The sequence below is a fragment of the Malaclemys terrapin genome, chromosome 4, assembly GCF_027887155.1.
Source record: "Malaclemys terrapin pileata isolate rMalTer1 chromosome 4, rMalTer1.hap1, whole genome shotgun sequence".
Lineage (NCBI taxonomy): Eukaryota > Metazoa > Chordata > Testudines > Emydidae > Malaclemys > Malaclemys terrapin.
In genome coordinates, this window is record NC_071508.1 from 114,813,090 (window position 1) to 114,838,219 (window position 25,130).

Consider the following 25,130-nt stretch of genomic DNA (forward strand, 5'->3'; position numbering starts at 1 on the left):
AAACATTAAATCAAAAATAAAGGCAGTCACAGAGTGTCTGTGGTTGGAGAAGAAGAAGAAGAAACAATGAGCAAAACTCTGATTGCTCCCTTGTGTTGGAGATTGGGTTCAACCATGTGGTTCTGGGAGTTCAGATCCAAAGTTTGGTTTAAGCCCATCTTATTAATTTATATTGTACTTTATGACCCTAACCCTAAAATACACCACATTAGACCATCTTATTGCAAAACTCCGGTTGACTTCAATGGGTGCAGGCCCAAGCCTTGGGTAAGTAGGCACAAGCCTTTATGGAGGTTTGGTTGCCACTTCCTTCCCATTCCTGTCTTCCCTCCCATGTCTCCTGTATCCCCACATCCTATGACCCTCTTAGTTTGTTTCTGCTGTGTCTTTTTGACATCTCTTGCCTCAAATCTGTCCCTTTTCTCTCTTTCCATATGTATTCCACTCCTTCCCCACATATCTCCCCCTCCCACCCACCCATCCACCTTCTCACCTACCAACTAGAAGATAGTCCAGAATGTCACCCGAGGCTACATGCCTGTGCAATTGACAATTTGTACCACATATATTGCCATCAGTGTTATACTCTGACCATAACATTTTTCAAAATTTTCAGCCTACATCACCAAGTTGCCCAGTGTCTCACATTGCAAATTAGATATTTGTGGCTTTTAACTAAGGTAGACAAAAGAATGAGATCTTTTTCTTAAGATTTAAACACTTTGATCCTTCCAGAATTCCGGGCAATGAGTGAATAGCTTTTCTCCACCTCATTAAAGAAGATAAAGCTCTTTCTATATATATATACATTTATTCATATTAAATAAATTCATAAAAACAAAAAAAAAATCTAGGATGTTTTTAATGATTTCATTGACTTTTCAGATTGTTTTTTTTAAGCTGTGTTTTAAACTTTAAAGGCAACACTGATAATGAACGGTTCCAAATGGTAAAACAGAAAATCCCCTTCAAATATAACCGGCCCGTAGAAGAGTGGCTGCAGGAAAAAGGTAACAGTCGTTAAAAGTTTCATTTTAAACCCATTTGATTCTAAACCCTTATTTTTAAAGCCTGCAAATAAATGTTTCTTAAATGATAATCGCCTGCTGCATAAATGACTGTTTTAATTTTCATTATAATTTGTGTCAGCATCCACCTGCCATATGTTGATAAATCATGCTATAATACATTGCTATTAAAATGAAGTTAAAGGGACGGAATTCTAAGCTTGCTATCAAAAGTAACAACAAACAAACAAGCAAAAATTCAGGAACCGCTTAAAACAAAACAAAATGCAAAAACATGTATTATGGCAATTTAACCACTGCATGATCTTCCTGTTTTAATTTGTTTTTAAACTACATCTATATTTTTATTATCAAAGTTTTCTTAAAAGTTTTTTCAAACCCAATTGTTAAACTGCGTCCTGTAAGATTTTTCTTTCATTAGCGTGGCTAGCAGTTACAGCTGCATGTCTCCTAATTGTTTTAACATAATTAACAATTTTAAAAAATGTTGTAGGGAAAATATTTTTTTAACATTTTCATTTAAACTAAAATAAAGGAGACAGAGACAGATTGTTCTGTCCTTTTATGTTAAACTTGAAGGGTTTTAAGTGCAGTTTTAACATTTTTCTTATTTTATTTTTGTAATTTATGGGACATATTCTTCTCTAACTTACACCCCAGGCAACCCTATGGTTTTCCATGTATGGGCACACGGCCCCATTTCATCAAAGCACATAAGCACATGCTTGACTCCCCTTGACTTCAGAGATTTAAGCATGTACTTAAGGGATTTCCTGAAATGGGGTCTATAACAGCATAGAATCTGGTTCTATACCAGTAATTTGTGGAGGGGTGGAAATTATTTCATGCACTTAAGACCTATTTCAAAGCCTGTTAAAGCCAATGGAATTAGTCACATTGACTTCATTGGGCTTTGGATCAGGCCCTTGATGATATATTGGAGATTAAGACACAATCATATCTCCTCCCTGCAGCCTAAATGTGATGCTAAAAATAACTTATAACAGTTGCAATGCCCTGAAGTTTAGGAAAAGCAGAACAAAATCTTCTCTGGTTTCCTTTAAAGAAATTCCTGCTGATAAAAGGGGGTGATGGTTGGACTCAAATCTAGCATTTTCTGTGTTGATTCAGACTACAGATCTTACCAAAATACTCCAAAGAAGAAAAGCGATATACTGTAAGATGGATAAATACCCTTTACATTGTATTTTCCACTTCCTTCTCTCAGGGGTTTAGCAAATTGCTCTCACCAGCCTGAATTGTGTTGGGGACTAGAGGAACTTTGCAATTAAAATATTTTCATGTGAAGGGTCTGATCCTGCAAAGTGCTGTGCACATTCAGCTCCCATTGACTTCACTGAGAGCTGACAGCATTCCCCACCACACAGGATTGGAGCCCTACCTGTGCAATGTGTGACTGTAGTAAAAATATTTGTAGAGCAATATTAACCCATTACGAGCAGTGGGAGGAGTTCAATTAAGGTGGATAGGTCTCTTAGCCAGTGGGGGTTTACAGAACATTTCATTTGAGCCAACTAACAAAGAGAGAATGAGATAGTAGTGTTGAGAAAATGCTCATTGAGTCTCAACGGGTTGCCCTGTTAATTTGCGTGAGCCGATTAAAAAAATTAAAGTTTGACATTAAAAAGTGGATAATTTTGTTTCAATAATTTCAAATTGATAAAGTCCCTTTAACAGTAAAGAAAACAATTGCCTCACTTTTGTTAAAACAGATGCATGTCTGACTCCGTGATGCAGTTCATGTGCTTGAGAAACCTGTCCTTGTTTTGTTTACTTAATCTTTTGGTTTTTCTTTGAGTCCTTTATTTTATGCCCTTGCTTCTCCAAGTCTGAGCTTTTAAGCATGCCAAGGCATTTTCATTTGTAAACCATCCCAAAGTTTTGACCTGGGGTTTGCTATTCTGTGGATGATGATGCTTTGTTAAAAGACAATCACAAAAGGGCAATGGGGTCTAAGCTAGTTGGTCTCGGAGAACCCAGGCAAACTCCGGGCATGGGGCGTGTTTGTGCTAGAAGGATATAGAATGTTTTTGTTAACATAAAAGAAAATTGAGTCTTGGCAATTGGTGTGATATAAAGACATTGTGCACTGTAACAGTGTGACAATGATAGAATATAGTTTTGTTCCACCATACCAAGATGGATGTATCCTTTTAAATAACATGGTTACCACTTAGCGGAAAGATTTAATCAGTAACCATTCACCCATCCACTCGTCCATTCACTTACCCACTCAGTCATCCACCCGGTCATCTATCCATCTCCTAATGTATCAAGAAAGCCGTTTGTCAGAAGCCCTTGTAAAGATGATGAGTGAAAGGGTAAATAGCTATCAAAATACAGCATGATAAATTGATGGATGGATAGATTGATCAAAGAAACAGCATATAGAATAGCTCTCTGCCAGGTGTGACTTCTTGGCATGAATAAGGTAAGATTAAACAATTTTCAATTAGCATGAATTTCTAAAAATTGCCATAGATATGGCGCTGATTTGATTGCACTGTCACTTTATTCAGAATGATCATATAGTTCATTCTTGGAGAAACAATATAATAGAGAACCTTTCTGAATGTTCATCTACTAGAAGAGTTAAAGCTACTGTCCAGTGTCACCAACACAGGGAGAAAAGTATTCATGTTTATATTGTTTTTTAATTTTTAGTTTTATAAACTGGATTTTAAAAATCTAATAAAAAGCAGCCTATCTTGCAAACTTTATTCATATGAGTAGACCTAGTAACACCTGAATACAGCTGACTTCATTGGGATTATTCATGTGAGTAAGGAATGGAGAATTGGGCTTAATCTTCTCAATGTATATATTGATAACAAGACCAGAATTGGTCAACAAAATGCATTTGAGCCTGCTAGCATTCAAGGATTTGACCAGGTGAGGAAGAGAAGTAGCCATAAGCACTACGACAAAAGGACTGATCCTGCAAATCCTTGCTCACAAAAATAATTCTTACTCATATGAGTAATCTCATTGAGTTGAATGGTCCTACTTGCATGACCAGTTGCTGCTCATGTGAAGTAGGCTTTTTAACAGTGCCCCCAAACTCTGACTTAGCGTTATGGAACAGATACTGTCGCCTAAGATTTCACTGACACTGAAAGGGGGAAATTCTTCGTAAGAATTTTTTTGGTGAGCATAGAAATCAAAATGAGAGAGTGAACAAATAGTTCACTGAGACATAAAACCTTGAGTTGTGCAAAGTTTTATGCAACAATTAGAAAATCTTAACATACATTTGCCACTTTTGCAACCCCTATTAATAAGAAAAGCCTAATAAGTAGAGAGCTAGGTGGAAAATAAGGATCCAAGTCTGCAACGCTTACTCACATTGAGTAGCACTTATTCAGGTAAGTCATGCCTTTGGAGTCAAAAGGACAATTTGTGAGAGTTAGTTCTACTCAGTGTGAATAAGGATTGCAGAATCAAGCCATAGATAAACTAGAAGAAGGGAGGTCTGACGTGGCTCTGGAATTCTGCATATTTCTTCTTTTGGACATTTTTCTTTCATTTCATCCACTTGCTTCCTTTATGCTTATTCAAGTACAGACACCTCACACCAGAGTTGTGAGTTAGGAATGATTCTTCATAGAGAAACCCAACAAGTGATTGTCCTTTTAGCAAGCACAGCTTTAGTACCAGTGCTGTGTTCGGTGTAGCTGCATGCGTTGTGTTCAGCTCTTGGACTAGAAGAGCTCATTATTCAAAAGGAAAACACAATAAAGTTCATACTTTACTGGAATGGGGCCACGCCCATGTGGTAGGTGTTCCTAGAATATTAGAGGGCAGAGAGAACTGAGAAGTGGTGAAGAAGGTAGAATATGTGTCAACATTGGTGTGGTGACTTGTTGTCTCTGACAAGAAAATGGAGCTATCCTAGACAGTTGTAAGGATGTGTTACGGGCATGGGTTAAAGTAAAAGGAGAGCATCAGGGAGTCCAGCTACCCTCCTCTACTAAAAGCATAGAGAGAGCACTCCACTTCTCTTCATCTTCCTGGCTCGGGGAGCTCAGCTACCTCTCATCACTTGTGGGGGCAGCAAGGACTCACCGCGCATTGGAATCTGAAATGGGAACAGCAGGAAGAGCTGGGGACTGGCTGAGGAAATTGCTGGGTCTTCCACCACTGAGGAGAGAAACAGCGACACCTGATAAGAGAAGTGATGTTCCCTATCTGTCTCTACTACATTCAGATCTGCCTCCTCACCAGCCCCCTTCCCTACCCTCCAGATTGATAGAGGAAAAAGGAGACCCTGGTTCCCTGCTGCATGATATGAAGGGGTTAGAAATGGAAACATCTGGTCCCTCATCAGCTCTCCCTCCATTACAGGAGGACATTATCTCAAGTGTAGCAAAATGGCCCTGTCATCTCTTTTATCCCTCCAGGCACACCCCCCTGAGGGGAAGGGCAGCAGGAAGAATGTGGTGCTTAATTTGTAATGAAACAGGTGCTGGGGCTCAAGCAATTAGGTGCCCAGGGCTCAAGCAATCTTTTTTTACTTTAGCAAAAAGAAGAACAGGAGTACTTGTGGCACCTTAGAGACTAACAAATTTATTAGAGCATAAGCTTTCGTGGACTACAGCCCACTTCTTCGGATGCCACAAGAACTCCTGTTCTTCTTTTTGCGGATACAGACTAACACGGCTGCTACTCTGAAACCTTTTTTACTTTCATAACTGATGCGGCAAACCCAGATGAGTCGGGGCTATGAACTGCCAAATCTAGTGGTGCCGGAGCTCAGCCCTGCCACAAATTAAGCACTGGTGACACAAGATGGAAGTGAGTGAGGAGGAAGGAAAGGGCAGCATGGGAGGAAACATAATGGGAAATTGAGAGAATATGGGAGAGAGGAGAGGAGATGCAGAGCAGAGTGATAGATGGAACAAGGTAGTCATAGGAAAACTGAAACACTAATGGAATGAGTGGAGTGACATAAAATAAGGAAGAAAAGAAAACTCAAGGGACACAGTAAGTCACAAGAATATAAACTGTTGTACAGTATCTTTGATGCCAAACTGTGCATTATTGTTTGCACTAGATCTCAGGGGAGTGCTTGCAAACAAAGAGGGGGCTTCAGAGAGCTGTATTTTGATAGGAGTTGCTCACAGGAACCCAGTATGCTTTGAGATAGGAGAGGGGATAAGCTACTTTGGTTTTACATGGTGGGGGGCCTGTGGTTTTGGTGCATGTTTGTTGATGTTTTAGTGGAACATAACTTGCCTCTGGTAAGTTAAAATCTCCTGAAATGCAGGAAAATGCATCAGATATTTCAACATTTTCCAGGGAAAAGATGCAGTGCTCCCTCCATTTTTATTTTTCGATTTTACATCAGTACAGATCCTCCATCCTGGTCAAGTCTAAATGTTGATATTTATAGGTATGGGGGTGGGGAGCACTAGGGATGTGCACCCCGCCCCCACAACTCCATACATTACACATACACATACACTTTTGCTTGGCTGGCTAGCGCCCTCCTTGGGGACAGGAACTCCTTTCAGATACATTTCTTCTCTTGTCCCCATTCTCTTCCCCATGGTCCATCCCGTCACCATAAGATGATGCAACACCGCATCACCACTTGACTTCAAGACCCGTCACGACGACCACCAAAATTGGTGAGCTCCCCCTCCTATTTTGATCTACTTTAACCACTGGCTTTGAGAGAATGAACAGTGGGATATAGGCTATGCTCTACTACATTCTGCACTTATCAGGTTGGACTAGAGAAAGAAAGTGGTGAGTGAGAGAGGGGAGAGGGAAGGGATGGGGACGTGTGCACATATTGTAAGAAAGGGGTGGTGGAGGGAAAACATATTTGAATAATCCAGTAATAATTGATTTGACTCTGCTTTGATTACCCTCCTGAGCTCTGGCCAGTCTGGTTCCCTGTTAATTCAGCAGATTCCATTGGCATGCCCCAAAACCTCACACAGAGAGTGAGATGATAAACTTTTCGTTTGCACTGGACACAACAATCATGGCTTCAATTTAGTCAACCCAATGCAGCATGGAAAAGTGGGCCATATTTATGAATCAATTTTGTCTGGATGTCACTTGAATGGTCTGTGGGATTAGGAGAATTGGCAGCTGTTTCTAGGGTCCATTCTGAATAGGTACATTCCTTCTGCCACCATGATATGAAATCCATACCTGACACGCCTTGTGTGACCTTGGGCAAGTCACTTAACCTATCTAGGCCTCAACTTCACCATCTATAAAAATAGGATTAACACTGAGCTACCTCACAGGAGCGTTGTGAGAATTAATCACCTTAATTACTGTATTGTTCACTATTCAAAGAACTTTGCTCTTTCATAGCATCAGAAATGTTCATGTTTGGCGTTTCCAACGTTTAGATTCCTGATCCTTTCTGATAACTATATTCCAGACCCAGACTCTTGCATTCTTCTATTCTAAATTCCCCATGCAGTCCAAAGATCAGCTTCTCTTAGAGTATCTCTGTATCTTACCCTTTCCTATCTATTCACAGATGCTCCTTCCAGTTGACCATTCAGAGATCAAAGATATATATGTGTATATACATTGGGCTAAGCCTAGAGAGATTTTATCATCTGGGTTGTTTTTCAGTCTCCAAAAGCTACTAGAGGAGACTAACAGATTAAAACATTGGTTGTAATGAAAGATGGGCCAACGTTTCAGTTAGGAACCAGATCTATGGTTGGGTCCAAACTTCTCCAGAGTTTAGTTGTACGTATGGAGGTGAGAGTGAGAGGTTCTAGAGCCGGTGTTCAGGCCCATCTCTACTATTGAGTCTGAGACACAAATTTGCAGCACTGCATTTCCACCCAACAACCTCCACCACCGCCACTGGGGAACCTGCTCTTATCTTCAGTCCACTCTGGCCAGGACTCAGTGTATGGTAAAGAAGGGGGGGGGGAAATGTCTGGCAATAATTTATTCACCCCCCTTCACTAGGACGACAGTTAACGATCTTCAACACCCAGGCGCAAATAGCCATTGGAGGGAAGGACAGAGGGCGTCCCTTCCAAGGCCAGCTCTCCGGTCTCTATTACAATGGCTTGAAAGTGCTGAATATGGCAGCAGAGAACAACCCCAATATTAAAATCAACGGAAGTGTCCGGCTGGTTGGAGAAGTCCCGTCCATCCTTGGAACAACACCCACAACCTCCATGCCACCAGAAATGTCTACCACAGTCATGGAAACCACCACAACCATGGCCACCACAACTACCCGAAAAAACCGCTCCCCACCCAGCATCCAGGTGAGCCATTTGATCTCCTCCATGTGGTTGGATTTTTATTTATACTTCATTGTTTAGTTAACCTGTTAGTTAAGTCCCTTGGACCAAATTCTGCACTGAGTTAGAGGCCATATAACTTTGTTGACTTTCATGAGGTTGTACAGGGTAAAAACCAACACAAAATTGGGCTCCTTTCTGCTCTGGTGAACTAGCAGAAACTTCTGCATTATTACTCGGTATGTATGTAATAGTGGGTCCAAATTTTACTCTCAGACTGGTGCAACTCTATTTATATCAGCAATGCTGCACCAGTGTAGATGAGAATATGATTTGGGGCATGTTATCTCCAAGTTGATGTGAATTTCAAAAGCCTAATGGGATGTGGGTAGATTATTGTTTATTATTATTGCCATAGGTATTGCTGCAGTCGTGAAGTTCTTAATGTGGAAAAAAGCAAATGAGAGTATAGCATTCGGAGCGAGCCATTCATGCTAATCTTACAGCCTTCTATTGGATAATGTGAAAGGGGCACTGTCAGATCAGTTTCCTCCAAAATTTAGGTTTTGTAAAAACAAGCTTTTCCAAACTCTGTGACCAACAGAACTCTAAATTTGAGTTTAAAAAAGTCCACTGGAAACAGTTTTTTGTTCATATTTAACTGTCCTGATGTAGTGTTTGTAACCCAAAAAATGGCAGCAGTTTTGTTCTTGTGTCAGAGCCTGAGTGTGGAATTGCTCATGCTCTGGTTTGCTCATGGTCTACACTGAGTAAAGGCAAAATGTAAACAACCAACACTGATGTTGAAAAGTGAATTAGATTTTAGTGAATTAGATTTTTATTAATTCTTTCAGTAACCGATGATGAGGTTAATAACACAGGTAAGGGAATTTGACTTTATAATATATATGGGGCCAGACCCACAGCAGATGAAAATCAACATATTTCCATTCACTTCAGCTGTGCAACATCAATTTACACTAGCTAAGAATCTGGCCCATGATTTTAACTGGAGTATTCCATTAGCAAAAGGGGTGGGGGAGGTGTGTTATTGTCCAAATAGATAATATCCTACATTGATTACAGCTGCTTCTTTGAGACAACTTTCCTTGAGCATTAATGTTGGTGGGTTTTGGGAAATGCAGGTTTAATGAAATCCAGGGCTGTCAGAACTGGTGATATAAGATCCTCTGCTTGCTCTGATTCAGAAGGTTTAATCAATGACTGGTTATTCTTTTGTCTATATTTTCATTCTCTTAATTTTTCATCTAATCGTGGTCACGTATGATGAGAAAACATGAAAATCCTCTACTTAGCTATGCTGGAGGTATTATCTTTGCAGAGGCATTTACTCCTATTCAATTGAAAGTGATTAAACCCAGGCTAAGGCTTAACACTGTACTGGCCCCCTTGGCATTCTAGAAATCCAGGCAGGAGCGGGTTGGTAGATTAATTGAGTTATTAGCCTCAAACACTGGTGCATGAAATATAAAGTCTCAACTACATGAGGGGAAATTATCCCAAGTCTAGTTGATGTTCGTTGTAAATTGTGAAGGAATTAGGATTCTCTCTTCTCTGTGTCTAGCTCTAATTTTAAAGGAAGGCTTTGTATGATTTCATGTCCAGGAGAGTAACATCTGTGAGCCAAATTCTGTTATCTGTTACTGTGCTCCAGTGGAGATCTGCCATAATTTGTGGACCTCAGTGGAATTATACAGATTTACATCAGCGTAACTGAGAGCAGAATTGGTCTTTATGTGAGCTGAGCAAAGCTGGAAATGATCCTACCCCACTTGAAGGAGAAATATCCCAGAAAGCTGCCTGCCTAATCTACACCGCAGTTCACTAGGCCAGTCGAGACCACTGTGTGCTGAAAAGGCATCAAGGAGATTTAATAAAGTGTAGAAGTGCCTCTAAAAAGATGGTTAGAGCAGTGATTTCCTGGATACACACGTACCACAACAAATGGCCTCATCTCTGCTGATATTAAAGCAATAACTCTTGACACTTCACTCAACCCACTGAAAGGAAGATAAAAGTCAATATGTACTTCCATTACATTCAGGAGCAGGCCAGTTTATTGCTATCATGTCACAAGATGGCTTTCCTTTTCCCCACTTTGGGCAGAGTTGTTTGGTTCTGTCAGCTTAAGTTGTGTTGTTTGTATGGTGAAGGTGGGGGGAAATTGTCCTCTTCTACTTGGGCTGCATCTCCAGCTATAGTTTTCAGCAGCTCCAGCTGTGGTTTTCAGATGCCTTGTGGTAATTATGACTCACAATAGTCATCATTAGTGCTGTGAAATTTGGCAGCACCACTAACAACCATAAAGATAAGAGATGGAAAAGATCTAATAAAGCAAATTCATTCTTCAGCTAGGGTAAGATAGAGCCACCTGAGAGAACACATTAGCACTCAGTTACTACATTGACGAGCCCAGCATAAAAACTAAGATAGCTACAAAGTTGCTACACTTGCAATTAGGTATGGGGCTTCTATCCTGATTGTAGTATTCATTTTCCTATTTAAGTAACTGAAAAACCTTCATTTCACAATGTATATGAAGCTGCTGCAGAATTTCCAGTCTAACATATCAGAGCATTGCTAAATCCAGGGAACCTGTGGCAGTATTTAAGTCCAACTTGCCATGCAGTATATAGGGGCTTGACAGTTGCTAAGATATCCTCTACTCCTAATGCCACACCTAGATGCTCCCTTTGCTCAATTACTTAGAGTACCACTACAAGTGTTTTCATGTGCGGTTCATCTAAAGGGCCTAGGAAATCTGGAAAGATCTTTAAATCTACAGAGCGAGAGAGAGACCCACAGTCACACTTCTCAATCTGTAAAGGGCCAGGCATGGGATACAATGTGGGATCACTAGCCAACATGAGGGACATGGGAAAATCATGTTACTGGAAGCATCATGTGTGAAAGATTTCTTTAGCATCAGTGATGTCTATAACTTCACCTTTATGATTAAGCATTTCTGATGTCAATAATTTATGTCAGTGGACGTGAGATGAGTGTGGGATAGAGGACGGTGCATTGGCAAGTCTATACTTAATGCTACTAAGAAATGGCAATGACCCTTGTCTGTTACAATGGAGCCTTGAAGGAAGATGCATTTAGTCTCCCAGAATTGTGCTTTCCTGCTAACTGAAAACCAAAACTGGGGAAAGGAGTTTTGTTTCTTTATTTGTTTCAAAGCAGTTAATACAGTATTTTTGCATCCAGATAACTAAGCTGTGTCTGGCAACCCTGAGTACAAATGCTGTTTTGACCTTTTCACACACAGGTTTTGCACTGCATTCAAGCACAGGTCTGTTCAGAAGTGACGTGTGTTGTATTAAATTACACTTGCAGACTGCAGGGCCCTGACACACCAGGCCCTCCTATATTAATAATATCCTCTCTGGGAGCTCCGCTTCCCCACGCTACCACAAAGGGCAGAGAGGCAAGCAGCTGTCTCTTGCTTAAGGTGAGTTGCTTGGAGTGCAGGCTATTTTTATGAGTGTCATGACATTGTCTCATGTCAGGAGGCACATTATTTCTAGCAGGTATGTTCTTAATTAGAAGTCTTGTTTCTATTGTTTAAGTCTTTGAACCCCACCGACCTCCCTACCTAATTTAGGAAAGGGCTGGAGTTTATGTGAAAGAACTCTGTGGTTTGTAGATTTAAGAGATTTCTATTCTGTCTGAAAATGTGCTTAGCTAGAGGTGGCCTTCATTTTCCTGGCTTTTGCTGCCAATCTGGCTACTATAAACTGATATTTACCAGCTTGGGGCTTATTGAGTGAGTTGCCACTTCAAACAGCATTGGAGAAGACCTTCACTATGCAACCTTGGTCTGTGTGTTCCATCCAGGACAGGTCTAGAATCACTACTGAGACCAGCCCTAAAGTCCTTACTCAAGCAAAAGTCCTTTTGAAGTCAAGTACTGGGTAAGGATCTCAGGATTGGACCCCATAGAACACTTACCCAGGGCCAATAACACAGTGTGTTTAGTGACCATTTAGATCTAAGTATAAGGAGAAAAATGGTATCACCTGGATTGGTTTGTCTCAACCCTACCTCAGGTGTAGTTCCATGGATACAGAGAGTAAGAAAAAACTATGAATGTGAGTAAAGATTACATCATTCGTAATAGGGAGGAAGTATTGCCTCGTTATTAAGGCATAGTACAAGGAATCAAGAAGTCTGTGCTCTGCTGCAGACATACCGTGTGACTGGTGCAAGTCTCTGTGTCTTGGTTTCCCTATTTGTAAAAAGAGGATAATGAGACTCTCCTGCCTCACAGGAGTAGCTGGGAGGATAAATTAATTAATTGTTTGTGTGAGCTCTCAGGAATGGTGCTGAGTGCAAGAGAATGCCAACAAATAACATAAAATACTGGAAGGTGCTTGTAGAAAGTTCTATATAAACAATGCAAAGCAGGGGGTGGAAGACTGTCCATTATTAATGTCAAGAGTCCATCTGCATTGGCTCAGCAAAGGGCCTCTCGGCTCACAGTCTTTTACTCTAACCACTAGTCTACACAGCCTCTTAGGAACATTTTCTTTAGGTTCAGCGCTCCTTTAATCTTGATTAACGTCCTTCCGTAATGTGTGGCTCTGGGGCTGAATCTTGCCTCATACAGCTCGCAAAGGAGAAAAGCACAGAAGATTTGTCAGTCTAATTAGACTTTAACTGTCAGCCAAGAAAAATACATTTGTCTCCTTCTTGCTTTAGCACAGGCACTACTTTCTTTTGCCCTCTTAGATAATAATTTTGGGGGAAGAAAATTGGCCTCTAATTTCCTCTTCGCTTGTTATGAGTCTCCAGTGATATTTTCATTCAGAGACGCCACAGTTCTAATGAATAAAGAGCTTGCACTTTAAAGACTGACTTCACTGGCCTATTTGTACTGCAGAAAATTAGGCAGCTTGTTTTTCCCCCTGCTTTCCTTCTCTTTCCTCAACTTTTTTTTTCAATGCAAAGAGACTAAAGCTTCCAAAACTTGTCCTTTTTCAGTGATGGAACCTTCCCTTTCTCTCCTATGCCCTCCTAGAGTAAGGGGATAGAGTTATTGCATGGCTGCGAAGCAGCCCACCAAACCTTGTTTACTCACTCTACCTCAGAGGTGGGCAAACTACAGCCCCTGAGCTCCTGGCACAGGAGGCTAGCCCCCGACCCCTCCCCTGCTGTTCCCCATCCCCCGCAGCCTCAGCTTGCTGCGCCGCCGGTGCAATGCTCTGGGTGACGGGGCTGTGAGGTCCTGGGGCAGTGCAGCTGCAGAGCCCAGCCTGACCCAGTGCTTCGTGCTGTGCGGTGTGTGGCTGGCTCCAGCCGGGCGGCACGGCTGTAGCGCCACCAGCCACTGGTGCTCCAGGCAGCGTGGTAAGGGGGCAGGGAGCGGGGGGGTTGGATGGAGGGCAGGGGAGTTTGGGATGGTGGTGGGGGTGTGTATAGGGGTTGGGGTGGTCAGAGGGCGGGGAATGGGTTGAATGGGGGCAGGGGTCCTGGGGGGTCAGTCAGGAAGGAGAGGGAGGATTGGATGGGGGGGAGGGGTGCAGTCAGGGGCAGGGGTTCCGGGGGAAATCAGTGACAGGGAGAAGGGGTGGTTGGATGGTACAGGGGTCCCGGGAGGGTCGTCAGGAATGAGAAGAGGGGTTGGAAGGGGTGGTGGTGGCAGGCAGGGGTAGAGGCTATCGGGGACAGGGAGGGGGGTGGATGGGGCAGGGGTCCCGGGGGAGAGGGGGACTGTCAGAGAACGGGGGGGTTGGATAGGACAGGAGTCTGGGGGGGCCATCGGGGCGAGAAGCAGGGGGGTCGGATAAGGGGCGGGGCTGGGCCATGCCTGGCTGTTTGGGGAGGCACAGGCTCCCCTAACTGGCCCTCCATACAATTTCCAAAACCCGATGTGACCCTCGGGCCAAAACGTTTGCCCACCCCTGCTCTAGCTGATAACTGCTCCAAGTAGGCCTGATGCTGAGGGGTTTTGGGCAGAGAAGGAAGGCAGGAGTTTGGAGCAGATGATCCCGGAAGTTTCCATGCAAACCACTTTTCTGTATGGATTGACAAGCGATTAATATAATAATACCAAAGGAGAACCAAATACCTTGTACAGGAATAGCTTCATCCACCACTGACTGGCACCAACTCTGGGATGGAATGTGGCAGCTGCTAACAGTGAACAGCAATGCTATGCAGTAATGCTTAAGACAGAAAATGAATAAAAACACTTCCCAGTTTAGACTGAGTAGTCAATTGAGAGAGGTAGAATATAATTTTCCATGTTATGTCCAGAACATTCAGATTAACATTCCTAAAGTGCCATCAGATTATTTTTTTTAAGAAGTCAGTATCTAATTCTGACATCTGCTCTAAAAGATGGTACTTTCAGGAGTGCAGTACTTATTATGGCATGGTGACGTATGGGGTGAATACTCAAACAAATTGCTGCTTATTGAACCATTACTATTTTCTAGGTTAAACTTGGAGGTCCACCATCCAAGTACTGACCAGACCTGATCCTAGAGAAGCTGAATCCAGGCTCTGTTTGTATGAGGAGCCATAGCACTAACACTGAAATGGGTTGCATATGGCAACCAGCTCCATCTATCTGTCTTCCTACCTACCTTCCTATCTAAAGTTTGTTACTGAGCACCTACCCTGTTTCCCCGAAAATAAGACAGTGTCTTATATTAATTTTTGCTCCCAAAGATGCGCTAGGTCTTATTTTCAGGGGATGTCTTATTTTTCAGAAATGAAAAATGCCTTATTATCGGTGGATGCCTTATTATCGGGGAGGTCTTATTATTGGGGGGATGCCTTATATTACAACGAGAGGCAAAACTGTAAGTAGGCCTTATTTTCGGAGGATGTCTTATTTTCGGGGAAACAGGGTACTAGAATGATCAATGTCTGCTATGAGTGGAGTCCATGGAGTATCGTGATTCCAGTGGAATTACTGAGTGAATGGTCAGAGCATAGCATGGATCCCACACATTGCAGTGGAATGTTTCTCAGTAAATAGCTCACACTTAGTCTTTGGATAGCGTGCATTCAGGTGGCAGCACTGAAAGGTGCAAGTGCTGACTCCCTTCACTCACTTAGCATCTGTGAGTTTTGTTGAAATCTATATTTTCTTGAGAACTTGGTCGATCAAATATTGAGTCAAGGGCCTGAGCACTTCTAGCTACCCGGCCAGACACGAATGTCTCTAACTCTCATAAAGTAGCAGATATGAGCAATCATTGGGACTGGCAATAGAGCTTGAGCTTTACTTTGGCCACGAAATTCTGTTCTCAGTGACACCCCTGGAATGTGTAATTGAGGGCACAATTTGGCGAGGTGTATGAAGACATGAACTATCTACATTTTTCATTTTTTTAAATGTTTTTTCACTGGGAATTTTTCAGTTTTGGGCCACAATTTCTTTTAAAGAAATCAACATTTTCAGTGGAAACCTCTCCCCGCCACCTCCTCCAATTTCTGACCAGTTCTAATAAACAGATACTTTGGGTAGATGCAATAGATCTGCTGTCAAAAGATAAATCTGTAGATACCGTAGATATGCAGGGTCAAATTACCCAAGAAACAAGTGGGCTGTAGTCCTCGAAAGCTTATGCTCTAATAAATTTGTTAGTCTCTAAGGTTCCACAAGTACTCCTGTTCTTTATCCTAAATTACAGTCAGTGTGCACCCTTATGTGGGCATGAATTCCTATATTTGTGCACTGAAAGGCATCTGGTATTTGCACTTGCAGACAGGAGTGCTTGTAAACCATGTGGGTGCAACTTGGGAGACTACTTTCAAAAATTGGCTTGTATGTAAATAGATATTATAGCTAGACATTGTAAACCGGCACAGATTTCATTACTGGCCATACTAAATGAATAGAAATAAAGTTTTGTTTTTCCAAGACAGTTGTACAATGACAGGATACCACAAAAGACAATGAGGAGTAAATGTCTGCTTAGAAATAAATAAAGCAGAATTGATGATTACAGCTCAGATATAGTCAGAGTATTGGCTCACATTTTTCTTAAAGCACGTATGCTCTCTTTGGTATTTATACATCACAGGGAAATGGCTGGGAGCTGCAGACATATAGGGCAGATATTTCCATTTTGTTTTGTTACAAGACTGGCTGAGAGGTAGGAATGTGTCTCTTACTATTCCTGGCTCACGTTGGGATGATGGCATGGAAATTAGAAACACATCCAAACTGTTATGACAGCCCCACTTTCTGAAACCATTTAATTAATGCCTTGGGGTTTCTTTAGAGAAATGGTGCGGTTAGTTAACATAGACATAAAGGTTTCCCCCAGTTTCTTTTTCATCTGTGAGTTGAGATGTCACTGAGTTGTGAGCCACAGCTGCCACAGTAAGCTCTTGTTGCCGCTAGTGATCAGTGAAAGTGGCTTGATGAGACCTGACTGACACACAGACCTGTTTACAGCCAACCCTTTCTCTTGCCATTAGCATATTCTACAAGTAGGTGGGATGCTATACATGGGGATCATGAATGATTTCCTCACAAAATATGTATTTGTTTTGACACTATTTCCATGGAAAAGTAGAGCCCAAAGGGTCAGGCCACATATTCCAACCATCCATCTATTGTGCAGGATGTGAATGTTTCCCTTCAGTGTTCAGATCACTTTTTTGGAGCAAGTGAAATGAATCTTCTCTCAGTCTGGTCTGGCAGGTAATTGGCAAGGGGCGATCTTCCATCTGTGTCAGTGCTGCCTGCAGTGCCCAACACTGGTGCTAAAGGGTGTTGCGTGGCAAGTGTTGCTGTCTTTCAGATGTGAATAGAATTGCCTGAAGAAGTTGCTTTGGAGAGAGACAGAGTGCTTTGTGGGCAAAGCAAGGGCCACCTCCAGACATGCTGGCAGCATAGGTGAAATCATGAAGTGGAGGGTAGAATAAGGCAAAGATGGGAGCACTTGTATTATTGAGTAGAGTGCAGGGAACAAGAGGGGAGAATGAGTGGCGAGATGTAGTAAAGGATGAGACCCCAAAGAGGCTTTGTTTCTGCAAATGGGGGACTGAATTTCATGTGGGAAGAGAGAAAGAGTGAGTAGAAAGCCTGAGAGATGAGGGGTGACATGGCCGGGCATGGTAGGAGGAAGGGGCTTTTAGTAGCTGTGTTTTGGAGAGACTGCAGGTGGGGGAGCTTCCTTACCTGCACTGTTTTGCAATCCTTCTACTCCCCACAGCTCCTTCTGCTTCAGCTATGATGAATCAGACTAGCCTGTGCTGACAGACACCTCCCCTAGGGTCATCCACGCCCCTGTAGGATCCCCAGACAGCTCAGTTCCAGTACAACCAGCAAACCTTGTTACAGAGGGAATGACATCCATGAGGCTTCTGGCAACCAGTCCTGGCAGGGAGGGAAAAAACCATGGTGCTATCTGTCTCTCCCGTCCCACATACGTGAGACCTCCTACCCCTAAGGCAGATTGAGAACATATATAAATAAATACAAACTGGGTAAGATTTAACTTGTCATAATATTTATCCCCTTTTCTGAAAGGTGACCTCCTAGGAGAGCAGAAGGACAGGGATGATTTTAATCTGCAGTAACAATGGGGAACCAGTCCTGATCGGCTCCTGCAGTATAGATATATAAAATGACAGATTATTCTGTTGCTGTCTCCCCCGCTCCCGCCCAAACATGTGCATACACACACCATAATGCACAGGAAAATTCTGATTGGTCTTTATCTCCCAGCTGCTGCCCTAATGATTAATGCTGCTATCACTGGGCGACTGTCAAACGAGGGGAGACAGGGAGGGAGGAAGGAGCCAGAAATATATATTTCTGAGACTCTTTATTGTTATCAGCATTATTATTATTATTCCTTTAATATATTTTTCCTCCTGTTGGAAGCGTTTAATCTATTGGATGAGCAGGGGGTGTTGACAGGTGAGAGTGGATTTGATGGCAAGAAGATTGATGGGACAGTCAAGGGCAAAGATGGAAAGCAGCAATGTTGCAGGAGGCGAGCTGCCATGTTTCAGGTTTTTGGAGGTTTAGCGAGAGAAGCTTTGTGGTCTACTGGACTGAATATGGGTTTCTGAGCCTAGAACTGCTGAATTTTAATCCCAGCTCATTCTCTGTAGGACCATGGGCAAGTCACTGCCCCACTTTGTATCTCGGTATCCCTGTCTGTAAAACAGGGATAGTGTCGCTGACCTGACTCACAGCAAGGTTGTAGGTGTTATTTTGTACAGTGCTTTGAAAATACCACTGCATTTTCAGCTGAACACTGCATTCTCCTTCACTTTCCGACCTAAATTCTTGTAAATTCACTGTGAGCCCTCCATCTACTGCTGTCTGTAGTGTCTGGCTTTGATCCCACAAGCCTGGTGCTATGCTCAACAGAGAGCTTAACATGTGTGTCTTGGCAAATGTGAATGGAGGCTATATGTGGATACAAGTCAGAGAAGCATTAGGTATCTCCTCTGCTTTGAGTGGGAGTGAGTCTCAAACCCCTTGGGTTTCTATTCCTGTACTTTCAAGAGATCAGGCTTAAAGATGGGTGGGATATGGCCAGAGAATGGGCATGTGTGAGACGACTTAAATTTACATGTGATTCTCACCATGTTTATGAGGCGCTTAGCCGCCTGCCTTCCCCTTAGACTTCACAAATGATTTGTAGCCCTTCTGCCAGGTGGTTTCGGCAGCAACAAGGGTCAGGTTCAATATCTAGGGGTTTCTCTTAACAATACGAAAGAGAACCGGCGCAAGCGCCCACCCAGAAATCTGGAAAAACTAAACACCACCCCAGGCATCTCTAAGGGGATGTCTATACTACAATGTAAGCCCAGAGTTAGTGGGACTTGAGTCAGCTGACCTGTGTTAGGGTACCCTGGCTTGAGCACCTACATTGTATTTTAACCCGGGGTTAAGATTTTTCTAACCTGTGCTCAAACCTAGGGTTCTGGTGTCCACACTGCAGCGTGCAGACCTGAGTCAAAGTAACCATATTCTAGAGTCCCTAGCCTACCTCCCCCCTGCCCCAGAACGTGGCTGCCCTCTCCCTATCCTTTGGTGACATATAGGAAACTTGAGTGAAGGGAATTCAGAGAGTAAGTGAACTATAGTGGCTTCTGGGCAGCTCAGATGATGTGACCTGCTCGAGCCACATAAATCCTTAAGGATGCCCACTTTTAACAGAAATAAAAAAAATGTCTGCTATGAAAGGCAGCTGCTAAGAAATGTCCTGTGCCTTTTAATGGCATCTCAGAACGATGCCAGCCCCCAATACTGATGTAACTGCTTGTTGTGCCCTCTAAGATGAAAGGAAATGTCTTTAGCTCCAGTTGCATGCATGTTGTGAGAGGCCAATGGGGCGGGGGGAGGAGAAGAGTCTGAATAGGGATAAATAAAAGGGATCACACAGCCAGAAGCTGACTTGATTGCCTGGACTCAGGAGACATTGTAGTAACAGGAATGAGTGACTGCGTAGTGATTCCTGTTACTTGCAAGGGAGTGGCCAAGTCTTTATCCTGAAATAAGCATTGTTATTACACATTAACTATGCAATTAAGTGTCTGATGGTTCATGTACAGGATCCAGTAACATGACCAGTGTCTTTGGATCAGGTTTTCAGTGCCCTTTCACTCAGTTGGTGGGGCTCAGCAGGCCTTGCTGGTAGGGATTTATTTCCTGAAGCCTGTTCTTGCAATGATGGATTCCAGGCATCAAAGGCTGCCAGGAGGATTAGGAAGGTAATTCAGAGCTTTTGTCAGGGAGCAAGGGGGGGCAGGTGAAAGGAGGGCAATATCATCTCCTTCCATAAGCAACTCACAAATGAAATAGACTAGAGGATGTAAATAACAGTTTACAACATCCAGGATCATTTTAAAGGCAGAGGGAAGTAATGGCACAGACTAGCTGTCTCTTTGCCTCTGTCAAGCTTGGTCGCTTTGAATTTACTGAGCACTTTTCTCCCATTCAAACCCCATTTAAACACTGCAGTAGCTGAAGGTCATTTTTTTTTAAACTGAGTTTTCCATCTTCTCTGGTTGTAAACTGTTTTTATCCAGCTTTGCTATTCTTTTCAGATTTGAGAGAGACATCTTCTGTGGTGGCGATGAAAGATGACTATGGTTAAACAGTGTCTTATTTCATGTCTTCCAAAGGGGCATTACTGAGAAGTCAGGGGGAATGATTACAATTATACAAAGCAACAGTGAGGCCGCACCTGCAAAACTGAACTTACTGCATCTGTCGGTTGCACCCCACACCGTAGCATCTCCAAGCTCTCCAGCTTGGGAACCCTTGCCTCTGTTAGGGTGGGCAAATTCAGACAGAAGTCCATGGAAGAGACAGGGAACTGCTAACACACAACACTTCCATATTCTGCCTGGAAACCAGACACAGACTTATTCGTGAAAGGCTGAGCTGTAAGACCTGAGAACCCGCTGGCCCAGCAAACCTTTGCTCACATCAGTAGATTTTACTTGCTGACTAATCCCATTGACTTTGATAAAGTTCAGATATGGATCCAGATCTAAACTCCTATTGCGTTCAACATGTTGAGTCCCATGTCTTGGCCTCAATCCATCCCCTAACTTCAGACCCATTTCAGGGTAGGGGTAATGTTCTTTATGATTGAACATGAGCAAAATTAAAGGAAAGGGGCTAGATGCATATATAGCTGGTTGAAAAATGGAGGAAAATTGTGCAAAAACATTCAAGCTTGTTTCCATTTTGCAGCGTTCAAAGTGGACCCATCTCCTGTTTTGTGAATTTTTCAATGATATTTTTACCAACATTTTTATGAAATCATTTCTGAATTTTTCACTGACTGAAAACTCAGGTTTCAATGAGAAAACACAGTTTTTGATCACCAAAAAAAATGTTGGTATGGATTATAATTCCAATTTTGATAACAATATAATTGAAAATTACATGAAAATGGAATATTTCAATAACTTTGACTTTTTTGTTGTTGCAATTTTTAAAAGACCATTTTTGGATCAAAAAACTTGGTCAGCAAAATTTTGACCATTTTGACCACGTTCTAAAAAAATGTTGATTAAGAAAAGATGAAATACTATTTGAAACGGGTCAGTCCTCTTGAAAACTCAAATAATGGGCTCTAGCAACAATAAAAATAATTGGAAAGGCGATCATGGTTGTGTGAGTGATGAGCAATAAGATCACTGTTCACAAATCCTATATTTGGAGAGATTCTGAACAAAATGAATGTAGACTCTGCCTCCTTACCTACCAACACATACACTTGCTGTGCTGTGAAACTATGTTTTACTGATTGCCATTTACAATGATCGTTCATCTCTCTAGTTCAAATCTCTCTAGATGCCATTTCCTCCGTGTGCTGAGGTGTTTGTCTTGCTTACATTGAGCAGTGGGGCTTTGGCTTGTGAGGATCAGACAAGGAATTCCTTTGCTGTCTTTGAAGGAGGGAAACAATTATCATTTTGAGTGGCACTAAGCTGCTGGTAGAGAATGTTACAGCTTGTGGGAGTACCAATTAGAGCCAATTAGAACTTGATTGACCTGCCTTCACCAAACAGCCTAGCAGAGCTGAATCTCTCAGTGCAAGATGCAAAGTCTGCTTTCCATCTTGTGTCTGACTTGGGGAAGCTCACAGTTCTGTTGATTCTTTCAACATAATACTCAGAAGGGGCGGGAGGCTGCCCAAACTGATCCATTTAACAGAATCCCAGTGGGCAGTGCTGTGACTTCCACCAGTAACATGGGAAATGGGGCTGCCCTATTTTTATGTCCACTAATTGGATGGAGTTTTAGTGTCCTCATCTCATTGAACAGAAGCCACAAATCCACCACCTATGTAAAGAAACTGATGTCTCCATGGATCCTAAATTATGATGGTTTTGGTCATTGTCTATGCTGTAGCTGGTCTTGGATAATGAAGGACTTCAGTCTCTGAGAGGTCACTCTGGCACATTTCAGAGGACTACATATGCATAATAATAGTAATCATTAATAGTGGATGTTAATTACTTTCACCCCCAAAGTTTCCAAATCTATTTACAAACATAAAAACTATGCACAAGGATCATTTTGTTCATCACTGAAATGAAGTCACCTTCAGGGCAGAACATGGTGGCTGTTGAACATTGTCCAGCAGTACCACCAGTGGTTTAGGTCAGGAAGTGAAGAAATTTACTATACTGAGTTGAAGCACAAGAAAAAGTTGGGAGCGGGAGAATGTAATTAACCAAACTGGAACTTCACCAGGAGACCAAGACTAATCTCTTCCCTCATAAGGCAAAAAGTATTGTGGACTCTTTAATGATTACAATAGGCAGGGCCTCAGGTTTCTGTCCCTTTTCAAACATGACCCCTTCTGAAGCTCAGCAGCAGTATGTCCAGACAGGTGCCCTAATCTATATTTCATCATCATATTCTGCAGAAGTGTCCTTTACTAACCATTAACAGTTTTTGTCTGTGGTGATAGTGTTACACCGTGTAGTTTGTTTCCCGGACATTGGGAAATTAACTAAGCTTTCAGTAGGAGACAGCACCTGCTTCCATAAGACGTCCTTTCCCCAGGTATGGTCACCTATTAGTTTATTTCCAGTACTGCTGCTCCCTCTGTGACAGCTCCTCTGCTTTGAAGTCCTATTTGAACTGGCAAAGGGTTTTCATTAGCCATTGAATCCTTTCATTAAAACATTTCTAGGCTCTGACTCCTCGGCGACAAAGCCTGGGGTTTGACCCTTGTACCAGTATCCCGTGGGAGAGATTTGTTCACCATTCTTCCCTTACCAGGCTAAAAACCCTCTAATCCGAAGTGGAGACATTTTTAATAAAGTGGGGCCTAATTATCTCACTGGCCAGGAGCACAGAGTTAATTGTTAAACTACACCTAGAGCCCCACACCTCTGTGCTCCTCAGACTGATGTTCAACCCCTCAGTGCGATGTTCCAAGCTGCTGGACAAGATGAGCTCAGATGTGCTTTTCAGTTTTTACTGTGTTGTCTTTATCTACAGACCTTAAAAACAAATCAAAGAAAAACCATTCATGTCAAGCGCTGGATTCTTTTTTCTTTTAAATTAAAAAAGGCTCTCTGCGATGCGGTGTACTTGCGAATGACCTCTGCTGTGCCATCTGAAGCTGCTCTGCCATTAATGTTTATGACTTGCCGTCAGTGGCAACTGTCTCCTCACAAGAATTCACGTGAATATTGTTAGACCGCCAGATCGCTGCAGCACCCTTCTTCTTTCTCAGCTTTCATAATTTTTCCTTTATAACCATTACCTCTCCTATCATTCTCTCTCCATCCTACTGTCCCTCTCCTTCTCCTCTGTTATCCTCCCTTTCATGTCTCCTGCCTGCTCTCTTCCATGCCTTCCCCCTTTGTCTATTGTAGTCTCAGTCTGATATAAAATGTTGTCCACAGATATAAGATACTGAAACAGATCTGCCTCTTGGACCCTAGTAAACTGTCTGTTGGCCTTGTGATCCTAGCCAACTAGCAGCAAGTCCCTTCTCTGTCAGTGTTTGTCATTTCTATTTCCAGCTGACCTGCAGAATGCAGAAGAGAGGAAGGTGCGGCTTGTGTATAGAAAGATGATGAACTTCCATAGCAGAACTATTACTGAGCTCATGGATAGGTTTAGCAGAGAGTACCACAGGTGTCAGAGCATCTGGGATGTTTCAGAGGAAGGGGTAACCCCCACAAATCACCTAATGATGCCTTTTATGTATGTGTGCTGGATTTCTTCCTGACCCCATAGCTGGCAGTCAGTTTAAGGGGCATGAAGATTGATAGTCTTTTTAATATTAATGTAGCTCAGGTCACTGCAGATGCTGTCTGTGCAAATAGTGAATCCTTCTGGAAAGTTTATTATTCTGTTGGCCTCAGTAATATCCCGTGGCCGTAGATTCCACAAGTTATAAAATATTGATATTTCCTTAACATATGTTGCCTGATTTTTTAATTTTGATTGCCCACTTACTCTTGTATTACTGGGTGAGATAAACAGCTGTGTCTATACATGCATTATTTTAGATTAACTCCTCTCTTACTCTTCTTTCCAAACCAAAAAGTCTTAGGATCTGATTCTCTTTTCACTCACACTAGCGAAAACCAGAAGTAACTCCATACCAGAACAAAAACAGTGTGAGCGAGAAGAGAATCAAGCCCGTATTGTGTTTACTCTTTAAAATGTCTCTCTCTGGACCTTTTTTATTTTTTCTGTTATGACCTTTATGAGATGAAGTGACCAAAATGAACTCAGTGTTTGCAGTTGGACTGCGCCACTGATTTGTACAATTGTGATGACAATTTCTGTATTATTTTCTATTCCTGTCTCAATACAGCCTAAGATCTCATTTGCTTTGCTTTTACCACTAACGTGATCGGTCAGTGCCCTTTGATCTTTAAACACAAATCACCCCGCTGTGCATTTCTTTGGTTCCTACTGAAAGTGGATTAGGATGGTGAGATGGGATTGCACTGTGGACAGGCATCTGCTAGGATAATTCCTAAGTAGGATTTCTGTCCCCATTTTCTTTCAGTGTTTTTTCTTCCATTTTCCACCTTCTTCTTGGAGACGACGAGGGTGTGGATGATATTGAAACCATAAAAAGACAAACCTGAAAATGAGTCTTACAATTGAAGTCACATTTCAGAATATTTTCTAGCTAGTTGGTAAACTAACCTCTTTATAATTAACTTTATCTTCTCGATACACATTTGCTGATTCTGTCTCCTCTTCAATGGCACCACAAGAGGTTTCCAGAGCAAACACATATATAAAAGCTGCCCCATACATGCAAGCAAAGAGGCACAGACAGAAATAGCAATTAATAAACCTGACAGGAAGAGGTTCACCTCTGGGATGAGCAAT

General features: G+C 42.2%; 1 protein-coding gene across 7 annotated transcripts in view; it reads left to right on the forward strand.

The window, feature by feature from the left end:
* The window catches only part of NRXN3 (neurexin 3), a 1,374,011-nt gene that overhangs the window by 1,227,441 nt on the left and 121,440 nt on the right, over positions 1–25,130 (forward strand). For 3 of the 7 annotated variants that reach the window (XM_054027799.1, XM_054027800.1, XM_054027797.1), the window contains exons 4-5: positions 921–1,010; positions 8,001–8,308. In XM_054027799.1, the coding sequence (XP_053883774.1) occupies positions 921–1,010; positions 8,001–8,308 (398 nt within the window). Of the gene's footprint in view, positions 1–920; positions 1,011–6,619; positions 6,680–8,000; positions 8,309–25,130 lie in introns of all 7 variants that reach the window. The other 4 variants (XM_054027802.1, XM_054027803.1, XM_054027801.1 and 1 more) reach the window with 2 other exon arrangements.